The sequence below is a fragment of the Agelaius tricolor genome, unplaced genomic scaffold (genome assembly GCF_023055355.1).
Source record: "Agelaius tricolor isolate 1412-34295 unplaced genomic scaffold, bAgeTri1.0.p SCAF_12, whole genome shotgun sequence".
Taxonomy (NCBI): Eukaryota; Metazoa; Chordata; class Aves; order Passeriformes; family Icteridae; genus Agelaius; species Agelaius tricolor.
The window spans coordinates 25,290,495-25,309,519 of NW_027269272.1; the positions used below are offsets into that span (position 1 = coordinate 25,290,495).

The 19,025-nt window shown below is 49.6% G+C and overlaps 1 protein-coding gene across 1 annotated transcript; it reads left to right on the forward strand.

Annotated features, from left to right (window-relative positions):
• Positions 1-6,032: 6,032 nt before the first annotated feature.
• CCNL1 (cyclin L1) lies at positions 6,033-18,819 on the forward strand. The gene is made up of 11 exons (XM_071438242.1): positions 6,033-6,361; positions 6,548-6,622; positions 6,783-6,892; positions 12,851-12,971; positions 13,388-13,452; positions 14,732-14,831; positions 14,943-15,047; positions 15,296-15,437; positions 16,523-16,634; positions 16,747-16,845; positions 17,670-18,819. The coding sequence occupies exons 1-11, from the start codon at positions 6,104-6,106 to the stop codon at positions 18,019-18,021; spliced, it is 1,539 nt and encodes a 512-aa protein (XP_071294343.1). The 5' UTR covers positions 6,033-6,103; the 3' UTR covers positions 18,022-18,819.
• Positions 18,820-19,025: the final 206 nt, after the last annotated feature.

The window sequence follows — 19,025 nt, forward strand, 5'->3', positions numbered from 1 at the left end:
TGGGACAGGCACCTGTGCCTCCTGCTGCTCAGCAGGGTGGGACTGGGACTGGGGTGCCCCTCCTGGGACTGGGGTGTCCCTCAGGGACTGGGGTGTCCCCTTTGGGACTGGGGTGCCCCTCCTGGGACTGGGGTGTCCCCTTTGGGACTGGGGTGCCCCTCCTGGGACTGGGGTGACCCTCTGGGCCGTGCCAGGGTTGCTGACACAGTCTGGGTGGGCAGGAAACACCCCAAGGCTCCCAATGCCCTGAGCCTGAACAGCGAGGCAATTCCTGGGGAAAGCTACTCCATCTTAATGGCATCCCGAGATTTGACTTGGGAATGCCCACCTGGGCTTGGCCTGCTGGCCCAGGTGAGCACAGGTGATGCTGGGCTTTGTGGGCTGAGTGCCACAGTTATGATAGAACCAGACATTGCACTTGGTGGCTTGTCCATGCCTCTGTGTTCCTCAGCTCCTGGAGGTTCATTGTCCATGTCCAGGTGTTCCTCAGCTCCTGGAGGTGGTTTTGTCCATGTCCACGTGTTCCTCAGCTCCCGGAGGTGGTTTGTCCATGTCCAGGTGTTCCTGAGCTCCTGGAGTTGGTTTGGTCCATGTCCATGTGTTCCTCAGGTCCTGGAGGTGGTTTTGTCCATGTCCATGTGTTCCTCAGCTCCTGGAGGTGGTGTTGTCCATGTCCATGTGTTCCTCAGCTCCTGGAGGTGCCTTGTCCCTGCTGGCACTCACTCCTCAGCTCCTGCCCCACAAGAGCCGGGTAAGCCTGGCCAGTCAAGCCAGCCTCATCTTTCTTTTTCTGTCCTTCCAAGCTGCAGACTCATGAGGAAAGCTCTCAAAATAGTTCAGGGGTCTCGTCATAGTGACAAATGCGCTCCTGCCGGAGCTGGAGCTATATCTGTCCCTGATGTGAGCCGTGCAGGATACAGCCTGTTCTCCTCTGTCCCCTCTGAGCCAGGGGCTCTGCCGTGACCCGCTCCAGCTGAACGCCCTGACCTGCCCTTCCCTGCTCTGCCACCGCTCAGCAGGGACAGACTTGGGACAGCCACACCTGCACACAAGGACACAGGAGGGGATGGACCCCAAGGACACGTTCCCTACTCAGGTCTTTCCCCATCAGGAGGATCCAGCATGCAAGAGCCCCCTGCTGAAGCAGAGTGGGTTTGGGAACCTGGGCCGTGCTCAGCATCATCTCTCCCAGGTGCTGTTTTCCCAGTTTACCCCAGCTGGGAACCCCAGCAGACCCACAGCATGGGCTGGATGGGATTTCAAGTGACACACCGGTGGGGGTGTCACCCAGGCTGCTTGTGCGTTTCTCGCCGTTCGCAAGGGTGGCCAGCAGGGTTTGGCACAGCCCAGGACCGGCTGTGCAGCCTGGAGCAGCCTGTTTGTTCCTGTCACACCTTCACGGTTTCGGGTGTCACCGGCGGTGCTGAGTCAAACCCGGGGCGCAGCAGAAACCGCCTGTCCTGGGAGGCACGAGGCAGCAGAGGTGTCACCAGATCGCTGTCACGCTGTGGGGCAATCACCCACTGCCGTGCAAAGCTCTCCTTCCACCCCCGCTGCTGCCCACGCAGAATTCCCACTGCTCGTGGCCAGGCCATGCATGGACACACCCTGGGGAAGGGCTAAAGCTGCTCACACCCAACCTCTGCACACCAGGAGCCCAAGGATCCAGCCTTAAAGGTCGTTATTGCTGCTGATCCGCGCCCCAGGGGGACTTGATAAGATCCAATAAATCAAATTCCACGTGCAGAAAAGCACTGGAATACCGGTGTCTAAATGTGCTGGAAAATAGGTTTAAACTTCAGTGACTTCAAGGCTGATGTTCAATTTGTAAATGCATCAAACTGCTATATTTGTATATTTGTTTCTATTAATACTGCTGCTGCAGATAGGTGAGCAGGTAGGAAAAACTAATTTTAATACATGGTGAGTATTCCTTACTTCCCTGTTTTCCCAATACCTCTGGTGGAAGTTCAAGCAATCTGTATGTGTTGTGATGGGAAACCTGAAGCCTCGAGTCCATAAATTCATGAACTGAGAGAAATGGGCTTCATTTAGGCACTAAATCTTCGAAAAATCTGTATAACACTCACAAAAATGCAGATTTACTGAGAAATCAAAAGGCAACAAATGTCACGTCTTGAGTAAGAGGTTTTAAGAGCAGAAATTTTCCAGTTCTACAGTGAATTTTACGTTCTAGATGACAGAATCATTGAAACAAACCTGCTTTCATACGTGAACAATGTTTAATCGTTTCTCGGTACTTTAAGCCAGTCGTCAGCTGCGCCTCCGCTGCAGTAAATGAGAAATGAGCGAGAGGAATTCCGCTGAAACCGAGGCAGGGAGGGACTGGGGGATTGGAAGGTGAAGGCTCGGTTAAGCTGAAACAGAGAAGCATTCAGAGCCAAGTGTACCCCGACTGCGCTGGTTTCACAGCCGGTTATTCACCGTGCAAGCTGCAGGGTGTGACTCCACCGCTCGGTTCCTCTTTTCTCTTTCAAAACCGGTGAGTAAGAGCTTAAAGAACTCGCCCTCTGGGAACGATGTCAAATAATCCTCCTTGTTCCTCTGAGCTGTTAATTCAGAGCCCCAAATTGGAGTCTCTATCAATCTTTCATAAAGGTATCTAACGAATTTCTCTTCAAGTTATAATTTGGCAGAGCAAAACACTATTTATCCAGCTGGAATAAATCCCATTGCCAAGTTTTTTTTGGCACCAAACTTTTCTATCAATGCAAACCCAGTACTCGACACATGCGGGGGCTGTACTTGCCACAGAAGTCCTGTTCCAGCTGATAATGCAGATTTTTATGACTGAGATGGAAGGGAATTCCAGATTCTCAGTTAATTTATCACATTCAGCATGAAGAATTAAAGTCAATCTCCTAAATTACTTGATAGGAAAAAAAGGAAATTAGCGCCTTTCAACTGATGTTTTACTACGGAGAATTTAGAATTTATTGAATAAATTGATCAATAAGTTGATCTAAGCATATTCTGCATTGCCTTAGTCTTGTCTATTTGATATGACAGCAGAAACTTTTAGATATCAGCTCATGTCAAAATATTTTGCTGCCTAAATTCCTGTCACGTTGTTTTCTTACAGCCATCATTCTTCAAGGAAATCAGATTTTCTGTCATCACAAATTCTTATTTTCCCAAAATAATCCCTTCTTTTCTGTTAAGGTAATTGCACACTGCAATTTGTGTGTAATTTTCTTAGTAATTTTCTAAGAAACGTTTTGTATTTTATTCTGGGAAACATTAGCTGCCAAGTGTGTAAATCCTGAGGGGATTTAGGCACTGCTCACCAGAAGAGAGAGTTTGGGATATCCAAAACTCACTTTCCATGAGGTGTTTCCTTTTTCCCCTTTTTCTGTCGCTGAGCTTTGGTGTCTCTCACTGCAACCAGACACCTGGAAGAACAAAATCAGTTTACATTTGTGTACAACTGATTTGAAGAGGAGCTTCCATGGCCTGCAGAGCTCCAGGCCAAAGGGCTTCCAGGAGGAGCAGGCTCGTTAATGCCTCATCATGACTCAAGCAGCAATTATTGATTGATGCTATTTTCCAGCAGTGTCCTGGCAACCAAGCGCTGCTCCTGCTGCCGAGGGGACGAGGCACTGCTGGTCCTGATCGAGTTCAAAAATACTCACATAAAAAAAACATCAAGGAAACGGTCAGGCGGATTGAGCTGCGTACGGAGAGCCAGAGCAAATCTCTCCAGCTTTTTGAAATATCAAAGGGTAACCTGGAAAACTGGAGTGCGTTAAAAGCTATAAATGATGGGTGTGTGCATGGAAAAAAAAAAAAGGGCAAATTCCACTGTGCTGACACCTGCTGCTTCCATGACTCGTTTTTGCTCCTTTCCAGCCCCTCTGGCACACGGTGGTGCCTGGCAGGGAAATGGAAAGTGCAGTTTGCCCTCTGCAAATACCACCTAACCCGGGATTTCACTCCAGGGTAACCCGAGGGTCACACTCAACTGCTCCCAGCTCTCCTTTTACCACTATTTCTTTAACCTCCAGTGCATTCTGTGGGCTGTAAATTGCTTCTGCCATTGCAGAGGTGTTTAGCACCAGCATTTGGGTTCGTAGGACTTTTTTTGGCTCTGTTATCACAGCTCCAAAGACTGTTCCAGGTGGGTGGTGAGATTTTTTTATTCCATGTCAAATTGTTTTTAAAATCTCAGGGATTGTACAACACATATCTATAAAAGGGGAGGTTGTCAAAGGGCCAGGAAAATAGGGTGAACTATTCCAAATAAGTGAATAATAAATAATGTCCTTTCCAAATAGCCAGGATCCCTGCAGAGCCATGAACCTACACGTAAAACAGCTCCCAATTAAATGCTTTATTTCCATTAAAAACCGACTATTTTGGTGATAGTTACAGACTCTGAAGTCTCAAAATATAACAGGAAAAGAAAGGTGAAAACCAAACATACTGTGGTGGCCTTTCTAAAAGACATGTTTGTAAAACTGGCGAGGTTTATTAGCAACTATAACTGTGGTGTGAAACAAGGCGCTGCTCCACACCTTGTGAGGAGGATGAGCAGACCATGAGCACCTCGGCCTCCTCCTCACGGCTGATCCCGTGGATCCTGGGGGAGATGGGGAAAGGGCTGGAGCCCAGGAGGGGCTGAGGGAGCTGGGAAGGGGCTCAGCCTGGAGAAAAGGGGGATCAGGGGGGCCCTTGTGGCACCTTGTGCACAGCTCCTGACAGGAGGGGACAGCCGGGGTGTCGGGCTGTGCTCCAGGGAACAGGGACAGGAGGAGAGGGAACGGCCTCAGGCTGGGCCAGGGCAGGCTCAGGGTGGGTATCAGCAGGAATTTCCCCATGGGAAGAGTTAAACTTTGGCAGGGGCTGCCCAGGGAGCTTTGGAGTGCCCATCCCTGGAGGTGTCCCAGAAAGGGCTGGACGTGGCACTCGGTGCTCTGGGCTGTTGCCAGCGTTGGGATCCGTCACAGCTTGGACTCGATGCTGGAGGATTTTTCCAACCTCTGGGATTCTGTGACGGCTCCCAAGGGCCCCGGCGGACACGGGCAAGGCGGGGCTCCCTGCTCCCCACACAACATGGCGGGCACGGCCCCTCAGGTGCCGCTGCCACTCAAACCCAGCGAGCCAATCAGGAGCCGCGGGAGGGCGGGGTTTCTCCGTTGGCGCGCGCGTGCGGTGACGGCCGCGGAGGGATCTGGGGCGCGCGGCCGTGCTGCGGCTGTTCCCAGAAGTGACGCAACCGCCGGGGCTGGCCCGGTGACCGCGTCCCGCGTGGTCGCGACAGCGGCGGGGGATGTCGCGACATGCGGGCCCTGCCGGGAACGCTGAGACACTGCTGGCGCTGACACTGAACGCTTCCAGGGCAGCGTTCGGGAGCGCAGCGTTCGGGAGCGCGGCGTCCGGAGGCAGCGGCGTGCGCGGCCGCTGTGCTCTTCCGCGCATATCGCCATGTGGGAATGTTTCCTCGTTTATTGTGAATTTATTACGTAGAACGGCTAAAACTACTAGAATTGGTCCATTTTTATTTTGTTATATTGAGGTTGGAAGTAACTTTCCGCTGTATGTTTCCAGAGTGGAAAGGCGCAGCACACTTTTTGTCAATACTAATCCACAATCGCATTTTTATTGAAGTTTACGGATCTTTTTCCCTATGTGACATATTCCGAGCGCCAAAACCTCTAAAGCAGGGCTTGGATCCAGATCCCGAGCCCTGGTTAACCACCTATGCGCTATTTCTATATTTTTATGTTTATTCTGTACCACGTCTCTGCCTATGGCAGGAGTTGGACTGGATTGACCCTGGAAGATCCTTTCCAGCCGCAACTCCTGTGGTGATCCGGCTTTATTCGGAGCACTATTCCCGCTCCCTCCGTTATTCTGCACTGCTTTCACAAGCTCCCGTTCCTGTCCCGATCCCCTGTTTGCCGTGCCGGTCCCGTTCCCGGTTCCCATCCCGGTTCCCGGTCCCGGGGCGTGTCCCGCGGACTCTTTTTTCCCGCCGCCCCCCGCGCACGCGGCGCTGGCGCGTGCGTCACGCGCGGGGCCGCGCAGTCGGCGCGCGGCCGCTGCCGGGAACGCACCCGGACCCAGCGCCCGCTCCGCCGCCATGGCCGCCGCGCACCCGGGCCCCGCCGCGCCCGCCGCCCCCGCCCCGCCGCCTCCTCCCGCCGCTCCGGGCATCCTCATCGGCGACCGGCTCTACTCCGAGGTGTCGCTGACCATCGACCACTCCCTGATCCCCGAGGAGCGGCTCTCGCCCACCCCTTCCATGCAGGACGGGCTGGACCTGCAGTGCGAGACCGACCTGCGCATCCTGGGCTGCGAGCTCATCCAGGCGGCCGGCATCCTGCTGCGGCTGCCGCAGGTGGGCCCTTGCCGGGGCTTCCAGGGGGGCCGGGAGGGACGGAAGGGAAGGGCGGGCGCCGCCATTGTGGCGGCGGGAAGGGCGTGAGGCGGCGCGGGGGGGCGGCGGCGCCTCACACAAAATGGCGGCGGCTGGGCCAGGGCACTGACTGGGCTCCTTCTCCCTCCTCCTGCTCTGCCCTCACAGGTGGCCATGGCGACGGGGCAGGTGCTGTTCCATCGGTTCTTCTATTCCAAGTCCTTCGTCAAGCACAGCTTCGAGGTGAGCGCGGCCCGGGGGCACCGGGAGAGGGCGGCTGGGGCGGCCACGCGCCACGCAGGCCGCTCGCTTCGAGCCTGGCGGATTTGCTTCTAAGTTACGTAATTCTCTCTTTATCTGGGTTGGAAATTGTTTGCTTAACGGAAACGGGGCTTCTTTTCAGATTGTTGCAATGGCCTGCATCAATCTCGCGTCCAAAATCGAAGAGGCGCCTCGTCGGATAAGGGACGTGATCAACGTGTTCCATCACTTGCGGCAGTTAAGAGCAAAAAGGTAAGATCAGCTTCGTTATGAGCATAAGCACCTGTTACCACTAATGTTTGCTGCAGTTCTCAATTCACAGTATTTTTCCAGGCTAAGTTCAACGACCTAAAATTGAGAAGGGAGTGCCCGTTGGCTGCTGTGTAGGCAGTACAGTGCAATCTCGGCTGCTTCTGCTTTTGTTCGCTTGGTAGACCCGTTTGTCGTTGTTGACGTAGCTACGAGTTACAATTTGCAAGTATTGGTTCTAGTTTTAGGACCATGGTTGTGGTTTCAGGTCTGTTTGTTGGTTTTTTGGCGTCTCATAGTTACTGTAAGATAGTCTTAGGAGTGCGTAGCCAGTTAGTGAGTTGCTGTGTATTCTCCACTTTTTTAGCCATACTTAGCAGTCCTGATGCTTTTTTCTCGTTAATCTGTGGCTGTCCAAGTGTGGTTGTGGTGTTAAGAAAGTACCACTTAAGAAGGAGTTGAACTTTCAGTGGTGCCAATGCCTTTTAAAAAGAGCTATTTTAGAAAGTACCTGAGATAAGGCTTGGTTTGGCCTGCAGGGTTTGTAGCTGTAGTGGTGAGGAGCGTGTAATTGAGTCTGGGAGGCTGAAGGCATTTTTAGGTGCAGAAGGTGAGAGCGGCGTTGTTCTGGTGTGCTTGTGCAGGTGGAGTGGGGCTCACCTGGCCGTGTGCAGCTGGGGTAGAGCTGTCCCAGATCTGAGTTCTAATGCTGCTCTTTGTGTTGAAAGCAGCAGTTTTTATGTGTAAAGCAAATAACCGATTCATTGAAAGGAGGAAGGCGTGGTTGAAGGGAAGGAGTTCTCTAGGTTATTGTTAAACACCAAATCTCCTCAATTCTGTCCGGCAGCAGTGTCACAGTCTGGGATTGGAGATTTCACCTTGGTTTCTGGTGCCTGATTGCTCAAAGTTTCAGGTACTCTGTAGTTACAAAAGGATTTTGCTTTCAGCTACAGTGTTAAATTCACACTTCATTTCCTTGCCCTGTGTCACCAGGTGACGGCAGGAATTTAAGCTCGTGTTGTGCAAGCTTTTCTGAGAAACAGAGTAGAAATCCCTTAGGGAAGCCAGCTGTTTGTTGGCATCTTTATTCTGGTTATGCTTCTGTTGAAGCCGGAGCTTTGGCTTTTTCTGCCTCCTGATGGCGTTGTCCTAGTTAGTTCTAGATCCAAGAAGGAAGAGCTGGTGTTGAACTTCGGAGTTTAGCTTTGTTCTGGCTGGCCTTTAAGGCTGTTCTCCCCGATGGCCCTGAGAGAGCTGTGTGAGGTTATGCCAGGTGTGAATTCAGTGGGATTGTGTTCCACACTTAGGAAGGGAGTCTGGCTATTGGAATTGCTGGAGCAGGCTCAGTGATTAGTAGCGTTCTGGCCTCCATCCAGGCAGTGAAGGTTAATTAATCATATGCCTTGCTTTTCTTTGCAACGAGAATACAAATTAGTTGTTTCTTTGTGCTGTGTGAAGGATCAGAGAAACTGAACTTAACCTGTGAATTTAAATCTTTCCAGCTAGCCTGTTCCAAATCCCAACTTGTGCATGTTACGTGGTGCCTAAAGTGCATCATGTCCAGAGAAATCGTGCACTGCTACCCATTATTTTCGGGAGAAATGGGTATTGTTGCTCTGCGATTCTGAGTGAATCTGCATGAAATGAACCTTAAAAATGCTGCAGTCTGACATTCAGACTTGCACAACCCCCTCCCCTTTTTTTTTTTTTAGCAAGCAGGATGTAAACGTTTTTCTGTACTTTTTACAAGCTGACAATTCCCATCACCTGTACACGTTATTAACTTCAACTCTTTTTTCCCTTGCAACCGACTATACAGCGACCAGCTACATTTACCAAAGCCTGGGTGATGTGGAGTGGTACATAAAGATGAAGCTGTCGTCATGGCAACAGTGAGTGAAGTATCGAAAATCCCCAAGGAGAAGCCAGTGCTCTGAGCATAGGTCACTGGAATCGGGGGACTAACAGGTTGGCCGCTGGTGAACCATTTGGAAGAACTCCTGTATCTTGTTATAAGCTTTTTTCTTTGCTGTCCAGGTTTTTAGAATACTAGCTTGACCTTTTTTTATTTTATTTTTTACTGAAGCTAACACTTAGGCTGTAGTTAGTCTCTCATACACAACCCAGAACTGAAACAGGCTGCTGTACTTTCTTTTTTAGTCTAGCATTTCTGTTAACTGAAGCTCTTGACCTGCACACGAATTTGGGGTAGTTTGGGCAGGCTTTGCTTTCTTTCTTAACCAGTTTTGGGTTCTTAGTTCCACTTTCTGGCTCTGTATAATTGCAGCTTGAATTCACAGTAAAACAAGGGTACAGAAGTCTTGAATTTGTATATTTTTATCAATTACGATGTAAGCAGTCCCTTCTATGTACTTGTTTGCAGAACTGGGAATTGCATTGGAATTTTCTTTTTATGAGACATGTAGTCAACCAAGGTGGTATTTCTAATGCTGAGAAGTAAGAAAAAGCTAAACAAGTGTTTTGGACAAGCATATTTTCTTTGGGATCTTTACGAGCATATGTGATGTAGAACTGCATGTAAAAATGTTTGTGTGCATGGAGAAAAGCTCGTACTATGGAAAAACTGCTTTTTAAATAACTGTGTGCCAAAACCTCTCTGTTCTGAGCAAAGTGCAACTGTTGTTTAATGTAGAATGTAGTTTGAAGTTGATTTTATTTCTCTGAACTGTGCCTGAAAGCTGCAGAAGGTCCTGAGACTGGAAATGTGACTGGAGTGGTGCTGTAATCTCACATGGTGCTTTGAGGTGCTCAGTCAGCTGTTCCTCACTCAGGGGCCCTGCACTGGGGCTGCATTAATGACAAACATCCTTAGTGCCTTCAGACTGCTGCAAACCTGTGCTGCTTGTGGCTGTGATCCTGGAGACAAACAGAGAGCTGTGTTCTTGTACTGGCCAGCATAACAGATCTCTGCTCTGACCTGAGGTGCTGGTGTCCTGCTGTACTTGTCACGGGTGCTGTGCTCGTTAGGAACAAAACTCCACGCAGGGCACTGCTCCTCCCAGTATTAGTCATGCCAAAGACATCAGAGTTCAATATTGCACCAAATGAAGCTGCAGCTGTGTGGAGAACTTAGGTCTCATTTGTCAGTGTGATTTTTAAAAAAGGTATTTGTAATTTATTTATTGTTACAAACACGTTACAGTGTGTGTTATTCTTCTGGGTTGTTACACGATCTGAATCCCAGTCAAGTTTTTATCTAAGTGGTGGATGGACTTCCCAGAGGGACCACTGTGTGCTCTGTTCTTAAAGATGAAGTCTTGCCTGGAGCTCTAGTGCTGCTCTGTAGGAACAGATTCCCAGTAGGAACTTGCAACACTCCTTGGCTATACAGAGTTTGAAGCTTATATTTCATATATAAGCTTATAAATTCTTTTTCTCTGCTTTGGTACTTGGTCCAAAGATAATTCTTGGACTGAGAATTAAGTGCAGCAAATGCACTGGCAAAGTTCCTCTTTTTTTTGGAGTAGAAAACAAAGAAGTTTCTCAAAGGGGAATTTCTGAAGTTTCTAACTTGTAAATAATTGTTTACCAACATTGCAGATCTTATGGCAAAAGTGTTAAATTGGTGAATCAATGCAGTAGAGAACTTGCAGAACTTACCTGTGCCAGCTATAAGGTGCAGTAAAACACTTAAAGTGTCCTGCAGATTTTTCTTTTTCCATGAGTGGATAAAAGGCTGTATGTGGAAGTCCTGTCAGGATAAACTGATGGTTTTCATGGCTTCCTTAGGGCTGTAGAACTCGTGACCAAAGGAGTGTGGGACAGCAGAGTAAAGCAAAGCACACTGGGCACCTTGGGTTTGCTGTCCCTGTGCTGTGGAACCTGGGCCAGGTGTCACCTGTTGGTGCTGATCCCGTGGCCCTGTGCAAGGACAGTGAAAACTTAAAATGCAGTCAAGGCTCCCATGTGTCCTGCTGCACTTGGAGCCACCTGAACTGCCTGCCAGAGCTCTCAGGGAATGCAGGGACATGTGCAAGGTGGGCTGGATGATCCTGAGCAGTCCCACTGGAGGTTGTGTTAATGGACTGGAAGTCATGGCTGTCCTAAGTGTGTAACCCGAGATCTCCCACCTGTGATGAAGCTTTCTGCTGACACACAGCCTGAGCTCCTGTGGGTGCTGCTCTGCAGATCCTGTTAAAGCCAGTGATCTGGAGATGGAATTGTGGAGAGCAGTACTGAAGGAAAGGTTATTAACACCAGTAAAATTGATGGGAATGAGTTGGAAGTGAATCAGCTTCACTGCTGGGAAGAGCTCAGCTGGGTTGTTCACTGTCCCACTCCAGAGCACTGTTCAGCCTGTCTCTGTGGTGCTGAAGTGTTGGACAAAAGCAGCTCCTCATTGAAGTAGTTATCCTAAAGAGCTTGAAAAACTTTTCATTTTCAGTTAATTTATGGGGAGAAAAGAAAACCAGCCAACCATAAACAGAAGAAAAAATCTCCCGATTTTGGGCTTATTTAGAGGAGCTGAAATGAAAAACTTTGTAAACTTGCCCTGATGAGTGAGAGTAACACTTAACTAGAGAAGTTACTCTGCTGGAACATGGAAAAACCTTTAAATAATGAGGCAGTAGTTGGATTGCAGGTCCAGCCTGGCACCAGGAAGCTGCAGTTGTTCATTCCAGAGCTGGCAGCTGCATCTCAGCCCCTTGGGAAGAGCAGGGACAGCTCATGCTTCAGGTGCATGGTGGTACAAGAAGATGCTTTCATTAGAGATGGTTGTGATGTCCTTTGCCTGTGGCCATCGGTGCCTGTCCAGGTGACTGCAGAGGTCATGGCATAAACTGGGTTATTCCAGCCTTGTCATTAATTAACCCTTCCTGGGTGGGAACCTTGGTTTTTTCAGTATTTTTTTTCTGTTCTGTGACCTGTCAGGGAAGAGAAGTGAGATCCACTCGTGTAATTTGCCAGTTGGCAGTGAAATACTTTGTCTGATACAACAAAAGCTGTGTTTTGAATCCACTTTGCATTACTTTTTTTTCTTTTGAAGGTAACATAAAATAAATTTGTGACCGGTGCTTGGGGTGTATCGTGTACACAGACCGTGGTTCATTAGAGCATAACGAGCTGCTAAAACATTATTCTGCTTTGGAAAGCACATGGAATGTGTGAGGAGTATTACAGGGAAAAAGCTGGTCTGTCTTCAGGAGGAAGTGGAGTAAAATATCCCATGTGGAATGTTGAAAGGTCAAGTGTAAGCACGGGCAAAGCAAATATGCAATGGAGTTTGACACTTGTGATCAAGTGTACAGAAGGTTTTTGGGATTAAACATGCTCTAGACAGTTCAGGGTTTGGATTTGGGAGGAATTAGGATTGCCAGTGCTGGAGTTTAAAATGTCTCTCTGAAGTGAGCTGTTGTTCTGCACGTGCAGACAGCAGCAGGATCATCCCTGGTGCCCCTGGAGAGGGGAGCAGGCCCAGAGTCCCAGGCAGCTCCGTGTCCTAAGTTAATCCTGTGCTTTTCACACATCACAGGGCAGGGCTGGCTTCTCTGAAGGGCCAATCAGCTGCTCTTCAGTGCATAGGAAACTGCAGTTTCTAGGGCATGAGTTGCTACTTTAATGCCAGTGAGAACCCTGGTCTGGCTTCTGCTTTGAAATCCTGCCTGGCAAATCCTTCTGCCACCTCTGGCACGGAGAGGAGAAGTTCTTGGGAGTGCCCCCATCAAGCCAACTCCTTCCAGCAGCTGGAGCAGTGCAGTTTGCATACACAGGAGCAGAAGGTTATTTTTTTTTTATCTCAGCCATCTAATCTGTAGCTAGCCAAAAGCAGCAACTAAACTAGTTTATCTAAACTTGGACAGCACAAGATTAATGCTTAAACTTGCTTGCAGGAGTTGAAAACCGGTTTCTGTTGCCATTAGTTGGTTGGAAGGGAAAACAGAGTTGCCGTTATTTTTGGATATGCAAAACAGTTTTGATTTTATTTCTTGCAAACTATAGGACTCCAAGCCCACTGATACTTGATCAGAACTACATAAACACCAAAAATCAAGTAATCAAAGCAGAAAGGAGGGTACTGAAGGAGTTGGGATTTTGTGTTCATGTCAAGCATCCTCATAAGGTGAGTTCTCAGTAATAATGTAATTGTAATTCTTACTCTACCTTGGTGGCATCACTGGGAGCTGTGGAACAAGAAACACAGGTGTCAGAATGACCTGAATTCTTCTCTTTATTCCCCTATAGTTATTAAAGCTTTTGCTAGAGTACTTGGGCAAACAGCCTTTGGACTGTGAAAAAAGTCACTTCCCTGGGAAAGGGTAAAGGTGGCTGGTTTGAAAAGAGCAGAAAGTAGTGAGATAAAGAATTGTCTGAATGTGGTGGGCTGGTATGAGAGCTTAGAGTGTGTGCTTGGAGAGAAGGAGCCCCCATCCTTTGGGCATACTGTTGGATTTCATTTTGATACATGTATACACGTACTCCTGCTTTATGTGTTGAAACTGAGTCTCTTTTTTTCTTTCCCCCCTCCTTATTCCTCAGATCATTGTTATGTATTTACAAGTCCTAGAATGTGAACGTAATCAAACCCTGGTACAGACAGCCTGGTAAGTTGCTATTTTCCATTCTTTTCCTAGCCAGGAAAATAGTAGCAGAAATAACAAGCCTGCTGATCCCTAGGCAAAGCAATGAGATGTAAGTCACCACCCAAACACATTTGGACAATCTCGTGGTGCTTGTTTCTGCTTACTATTTTCGTGGCTTGATTCCAGCGTAGCGATGGAGAACTCAATTTAACTTTGTTCTTTTTTCTACTCTTTGATTGAAGGGTAGTCCCTGCTGGTAAGTCATAGAGCTCTGCCCTCTGCACCTCAGCCCATGACCTGGGGATGGCTGCTTTGGCTGCCCTTCTCTCCAGCCAAGCCAGTGCAAGCCTCAGCGAATTCACTGCCGTCACCCAAAGCCATCGGGCAGCACCTCCTAGTTCTGTCCTGGCGCCAGGATTTGTATATTTGGTTCTAGAAGTAACTCTTACAACTGTTTCTCAATGTCTTTGTTACCTACCTGCTGTATGTTAAAGGACACGTGGGGGACGATTCTGCCAGCGTTTCTTTCGTTGATTGAACATTTACCCTTGAGTTAAACAGAGGGTGACAGTGCATGCAGCATGTTCACTTAGCAGCCAGGCTGGGCATGGGGGTGTAGAGTCCTCACTGACTGACTGCTGTTCTCTCTCCCATGTTGGGAATTTGGAAATCATGGAGCTCTGCTGCTCACCCCATCTCTGGGCGGGTGTTACTGGCAGTGCCAGCTCTGTGCGACTGCAGCAGCTCTGGAGGTCGGGGCCCAGTTCTAACTCACACATCTTTTCCAACACTCAGAGAGCAAATGGGGTGCATCTCCCTGGATGAAGTTAACGTGGCTCAGAGCACACCAAATTTAAATGCGCTCAGAGTTTTACAAACTCTGGGGGTTGCACGTAGCCTCTGGATAACGGCAGGTTGAAAATGCACCTTGCTCTCCTGATGGCTCTTGAGTTCTACATTGATCTTTAAATACAGACCCATTGCTCTCCAATCAACTGGAGAGATGCAAAACAGTTGTTAAATTGTAACTCAGTGGACACTTCCAGGGTAACTTCAGCTAGGAAGTGGCCATTCCACCCTGCTTGGATTTCTGCTACACGTTACTGCCGTGGCGTTTAAAACGGTGGCAGTGCTGCAGACTGTCACAGTGACACATGTAAACATCCAGCACAACCTGAAGGAAATCACATGTTCAATGTAACAACAGAAAAAATAATAAAGTCAATTGAGTCTCCAGTATTGTTATCCTCTAAAAGAAAAGCAAGCAGGATTTCCAACCGGTGCTGCTTTGTTTTTTCAGGAATTACATGAACGACAGCCTCCGGACGAACGTGTTTGTTCGCTTCCAGCCGGAGACCATCGCGTGTGCGTGCATTTACCTCGCTGCTAGAGCCCTGCAGGTGAGCCCTGCCCTCCACTGCTGCTGCTCTGCTTCCAAGGAAATTCATGGAAATATTTCATCAAAACCTGACCTGAAATCTCCACTAAGCTTCTCCTTGTTTGATTTTCAGATCCCACTGCCTACCCGTCCCCACTGGTTCCTGCTCTTTGGCACCACGGAAGAGGAGATTCAGGAGATCTGCTTAACAACTCTGAAGCTTTATACCAGAAAGAAGGTGAGTTTGACATGTTGGGGTTTGCTGCTTGATGCTCAGTGCAGCTTGAGCTGAGTTATGGTTGTCCAGAAAAGTTTGGGAATGCCTAATACAGATGTGCTAATGGGAAGGGCTCCAGTAAGGAGAGAACAAATTCTGGAAGTTACATTACTGGACAGATCATTAAAAGCCAACTCAGTATTTTTCAGAAATAAGATGAAATATAAATTACATTAGTTCACTTTCTTATCTGGTTGTTAATTCCACAGCCTAATTATGAATTTCTGGATAAAGAAGTAGAAAAGAGGAAAATGGCATTACAGGAGGCAAAACTGAAAGCAAAAGGTTTAAATCCAGATGGAACTCCAGCACTCTCAACGCTGGGTGGCTTTTCTCCTGCATCCAAACCATGTAAGTCTGTTTTCTGAATAGAAAAACTTTTTTAGTTTTTTTTGTTTGTTTGTTTAAACATAGATTTTAAAACCAGTCTCAAAACCTTGAAACCAGATTAGAAAGAAAAGAGATGCTTTATTCCACATTTCCCCAGATGTGAGAGTGATACATTAATAATATGCACCCTTAAGAGAATAATGAAGCAGAAGTTGCTGTGTGTTCTGAGATGTGAAGAATGGCTTTTTGGATTTAATTTGGGGGTGCTGCAGTAGCCTTCATGGCCCCTTTTGCAGTAGGTATCTGTGAAAATTCCTGCCCCTGATGGCTTTTAATGTGCTTGGCAACTGCTTGGTGCAGTGAGGGCAGACAGCTGGTGGGCAGGAAATGGAGGAGGGAGAGGCCCAGCACTGCCTTGGCATCACAGGGAATTAACTGCAACATGTATTTTGAACTGGCCAGTCTGTCTGAGCTCTCATGGTTTCTCCTGAAGAGTCCTGAGTTTTCAGAGGTCTCTGGGCTGGGCAGTGTGAATTTCTGATGGAGCAAGGGAAGTGTTTTCTGCAAGGAGGGAGCCGAGGGTGGAACAGTTTAAAAGCAGGGGCTCTGGTGGGCTCTTATCAGCCCTTCCATGAAAGGTGAATCCATCTCTGAGCTGTACCAACTGTCTGTAGAGACAGACTGACATATTAACTGGATAATTTTATTTGTTACTCATTTATATTTGTGCCATTATTGTAAAGATGAAATCTAATCTTGCTGGGCAGGCTTAGTCCTTTCTATAGCATTGGAGATAAATGCCAAGGTAACACATTCTGTATTGTGGGGTGCAAGGGCAGCTTCTGTTTTGTACCTTTTGGCCTCAGGCCAGCATGGCTGTGTGCCCTGAAGGTGCCAGTGCTGTTTTTCCTTCATATGCAGAGGGTTTCCCCACGAATATCCCATTCCAGGAGTGAGTACAAGTGGAGAGATGGGATGAAATAATAAATGTAGAGTTCGTAGCTACATTTAGTGCAAGTCCTGGTGAAGGTGCCTGAGCAGTGTACAGTGTGTTGATAACAAAGGATGAATAAAGAACTGATTCTGAATTGAAATTTAATTCCTAGCTTCCCCAAGAGAAGTAAAAGCAGAGGAGAAATCTCCAGTGTCTGTGAATACCAAAACCATTAAAAAAGAGCCAGAAGAGAGGCAGCAAACCTCCAAGAGCCCTTACAACGGGTAGGTAAAACTCTCCTGCTGAGAGAAGGCTTGAGTACAAATGCAGTGCAGGGAGCTCCTCCCGAGCCCCTGTGGTGTGTCAGTGCTGAGCAGTTGGGTTTGTGCCCTGCAGGCTGCGCAAGGAGAGCAAGAGGAGCCGCAGCAGCCGCAGCGCCAGCCGCTCCCGCTCCCGGACAAAGTCCCGCTCGCGCTCCCACAGCCCCCGCAGGCAGTGAGTGGGGCTGGGATGGGGATGGGGATGGGGGCTGGGGGGCTGCTGCCTTCAGGGGCACTCCTGAGTGCTGGCCAGCAAAAGGGAGGGGGGAGGCTTGGCTTCACTTCAGGCTCTCAGTGCTGCGTGTGGGGCTGTGCTTGAGAGCTCAGGCTGTAAAATTAGCCTGTCCTAACTGCACTGTACCTGGGGAGTCGGTGCTGGGCTGGTGCTAGTCTTCCCTTGATAGTCCTCACAAGGATCCCATTACAAGTGAGAGCAGTCTGTGGGAGCACAGTGCCCTTGGAAAGGGACAGAAGTGCCCCAGGTGTGCAGCCTCCTTGTGTCAGTGCTCCCTGGTGCAGTGCCTGGCTCTTCAGGGCTCTGCCCCTCTTGTGGTACAGGAAGAGAGGGATGCAGTGAGAGCTGCTGGCTTTAAATAGGGTTTCCTAAGAACATTCAGGCTCACATTGGAGGCTGCCAACTTAGATCTCAGTGTAGTCACTGAAGGAAAAAAGCAACACCCAGTCAGTGATCTGGTGTTGACAGAAGACCCTTGAGACAAGGTGGACAAAAGATGCTGCATTCTGGTTTTAGTCTGAGCTGTTTATTTCAAACGAGCTCAACTAAAAGACTCACAAGAGTGGTTGGGGTTGGAAGGACCTTTAATCCCACATCACTGACCCCAGCCTTCCGTGGGGCAGTTTCCAAGACATTCCCTGTCCTCCCTCACTTACCCTGAGGGACAAAGGCTCATTCCTTGCAGTACCTTGGGAGCTGTAAGCGCTGATGTCTGTTTTTCCCGCCGCGGGGACATGCTGTAACTGTTGTTGTCTCTCACACAGCTACAACAACCGGCGGAGCCTGTCGGGCACCTACAGCTCCCGCTCGCGCAGCCGCTCGCGCAGCCACAGCGGGAGCCCCCGGCGGCACCACAACCACGGCTCGCCCCACGCCAAGGCCAAGCACGGCCGCGAGGAGCTCAAGGGCAGCAGCAGGCACGGCCACAAGCGGAAAAAGTCCCGCTCCCGCTCGCAGAGCAAATCCCGGGAGCACTCGGAGGCGGCCAAGAAGCACCGGCACGAGCGCAGCCACCACCGGGAGCGGCGCGAGCGCTCGCGCTCCTTCGAGCGCTCCCACAAGGGGGGCAAGCACCACGGCAGCGGCCGCTCGGGCCACGGCCGGCACCGCCGCTGAGCCCCGGGGCCACGGGGCTGGGCCAGCACCAGCACTGATCCCTGGGACCGCGGGGCTGGGCCAGCTCCGGCACCAGCGCTGAGCCCTGGGGCCGTGGGGCTGGGCCAGTACCAGCACTGATCCCTGGGACCGCGGGGCTGGGCCAGCTCCGGCACCAGCGCTGAACCCTGGGACCGCGGGGCTGGGCCAGCTCCGGCACTGCCGCTGAGCCCTGGGACCGTGGGGCTGGGCCAGCTCTGGCACCGCCACTGAGCCCTGGGACCGCGGGGCTGGGCCAGCACCAGCACTGATCCCTGGGACCCTGGGGCTGGGCCAGCTCTGGCACCGCCGCTGAGCCCCGGGGCCGCGGGGCTGGGCCAGCTCCGGCACTGCCGCTGAGCCCTGGGGCTGTGGGGCTGGGCCAGCCCTGGCACCGGCACGGAGTGCACAGGCTGTGGGGCACCGCCAGGGCTGCAGCAGCTTCAACCCCATCTGGTTTCCTAAAAGGTGTAGAAGAATTTTTTTTCTCGTGGGAAAGAAACTGTTACCAACTTTTGCACATAATACCTTAGCAGTATCCCAGAGGTGGCAAACGATCAGGTTCACTGTATGTATTAGAGTTGTGTATTGTTTATTGAGCTGAGAACTGGAGAAAGGATTTCTGTAAAAAAGCAAAACGTACATTATTTTTATACCAGTCAATTGCAGACGCTTATATTTAAGTATAGTTATTTGTTTAAACATGGTGGAGACTTTCTTACACTGGTTTTAGTCTGCATGTGTTCAAAGATTTTTACAAAAAATAAAATATAAAGCTTTTTTTTTTTTTTACTGCCTGTTGGATGCCAAATGTGTGGAAACTAAACTTGGTTTTCTTACACACCACAGCTTTGACCCCTGTGCCTGAGTGGGAGTTGGGGATGTAGGTGTGCTGCTGTTGGGAGGGGAAAACTGGGAGAGCTTTGGATGTTTGTGTCCTCCTGGGGGTGCATCTGGGGAGCCACGCAGCAGTTGGAATCAATGGT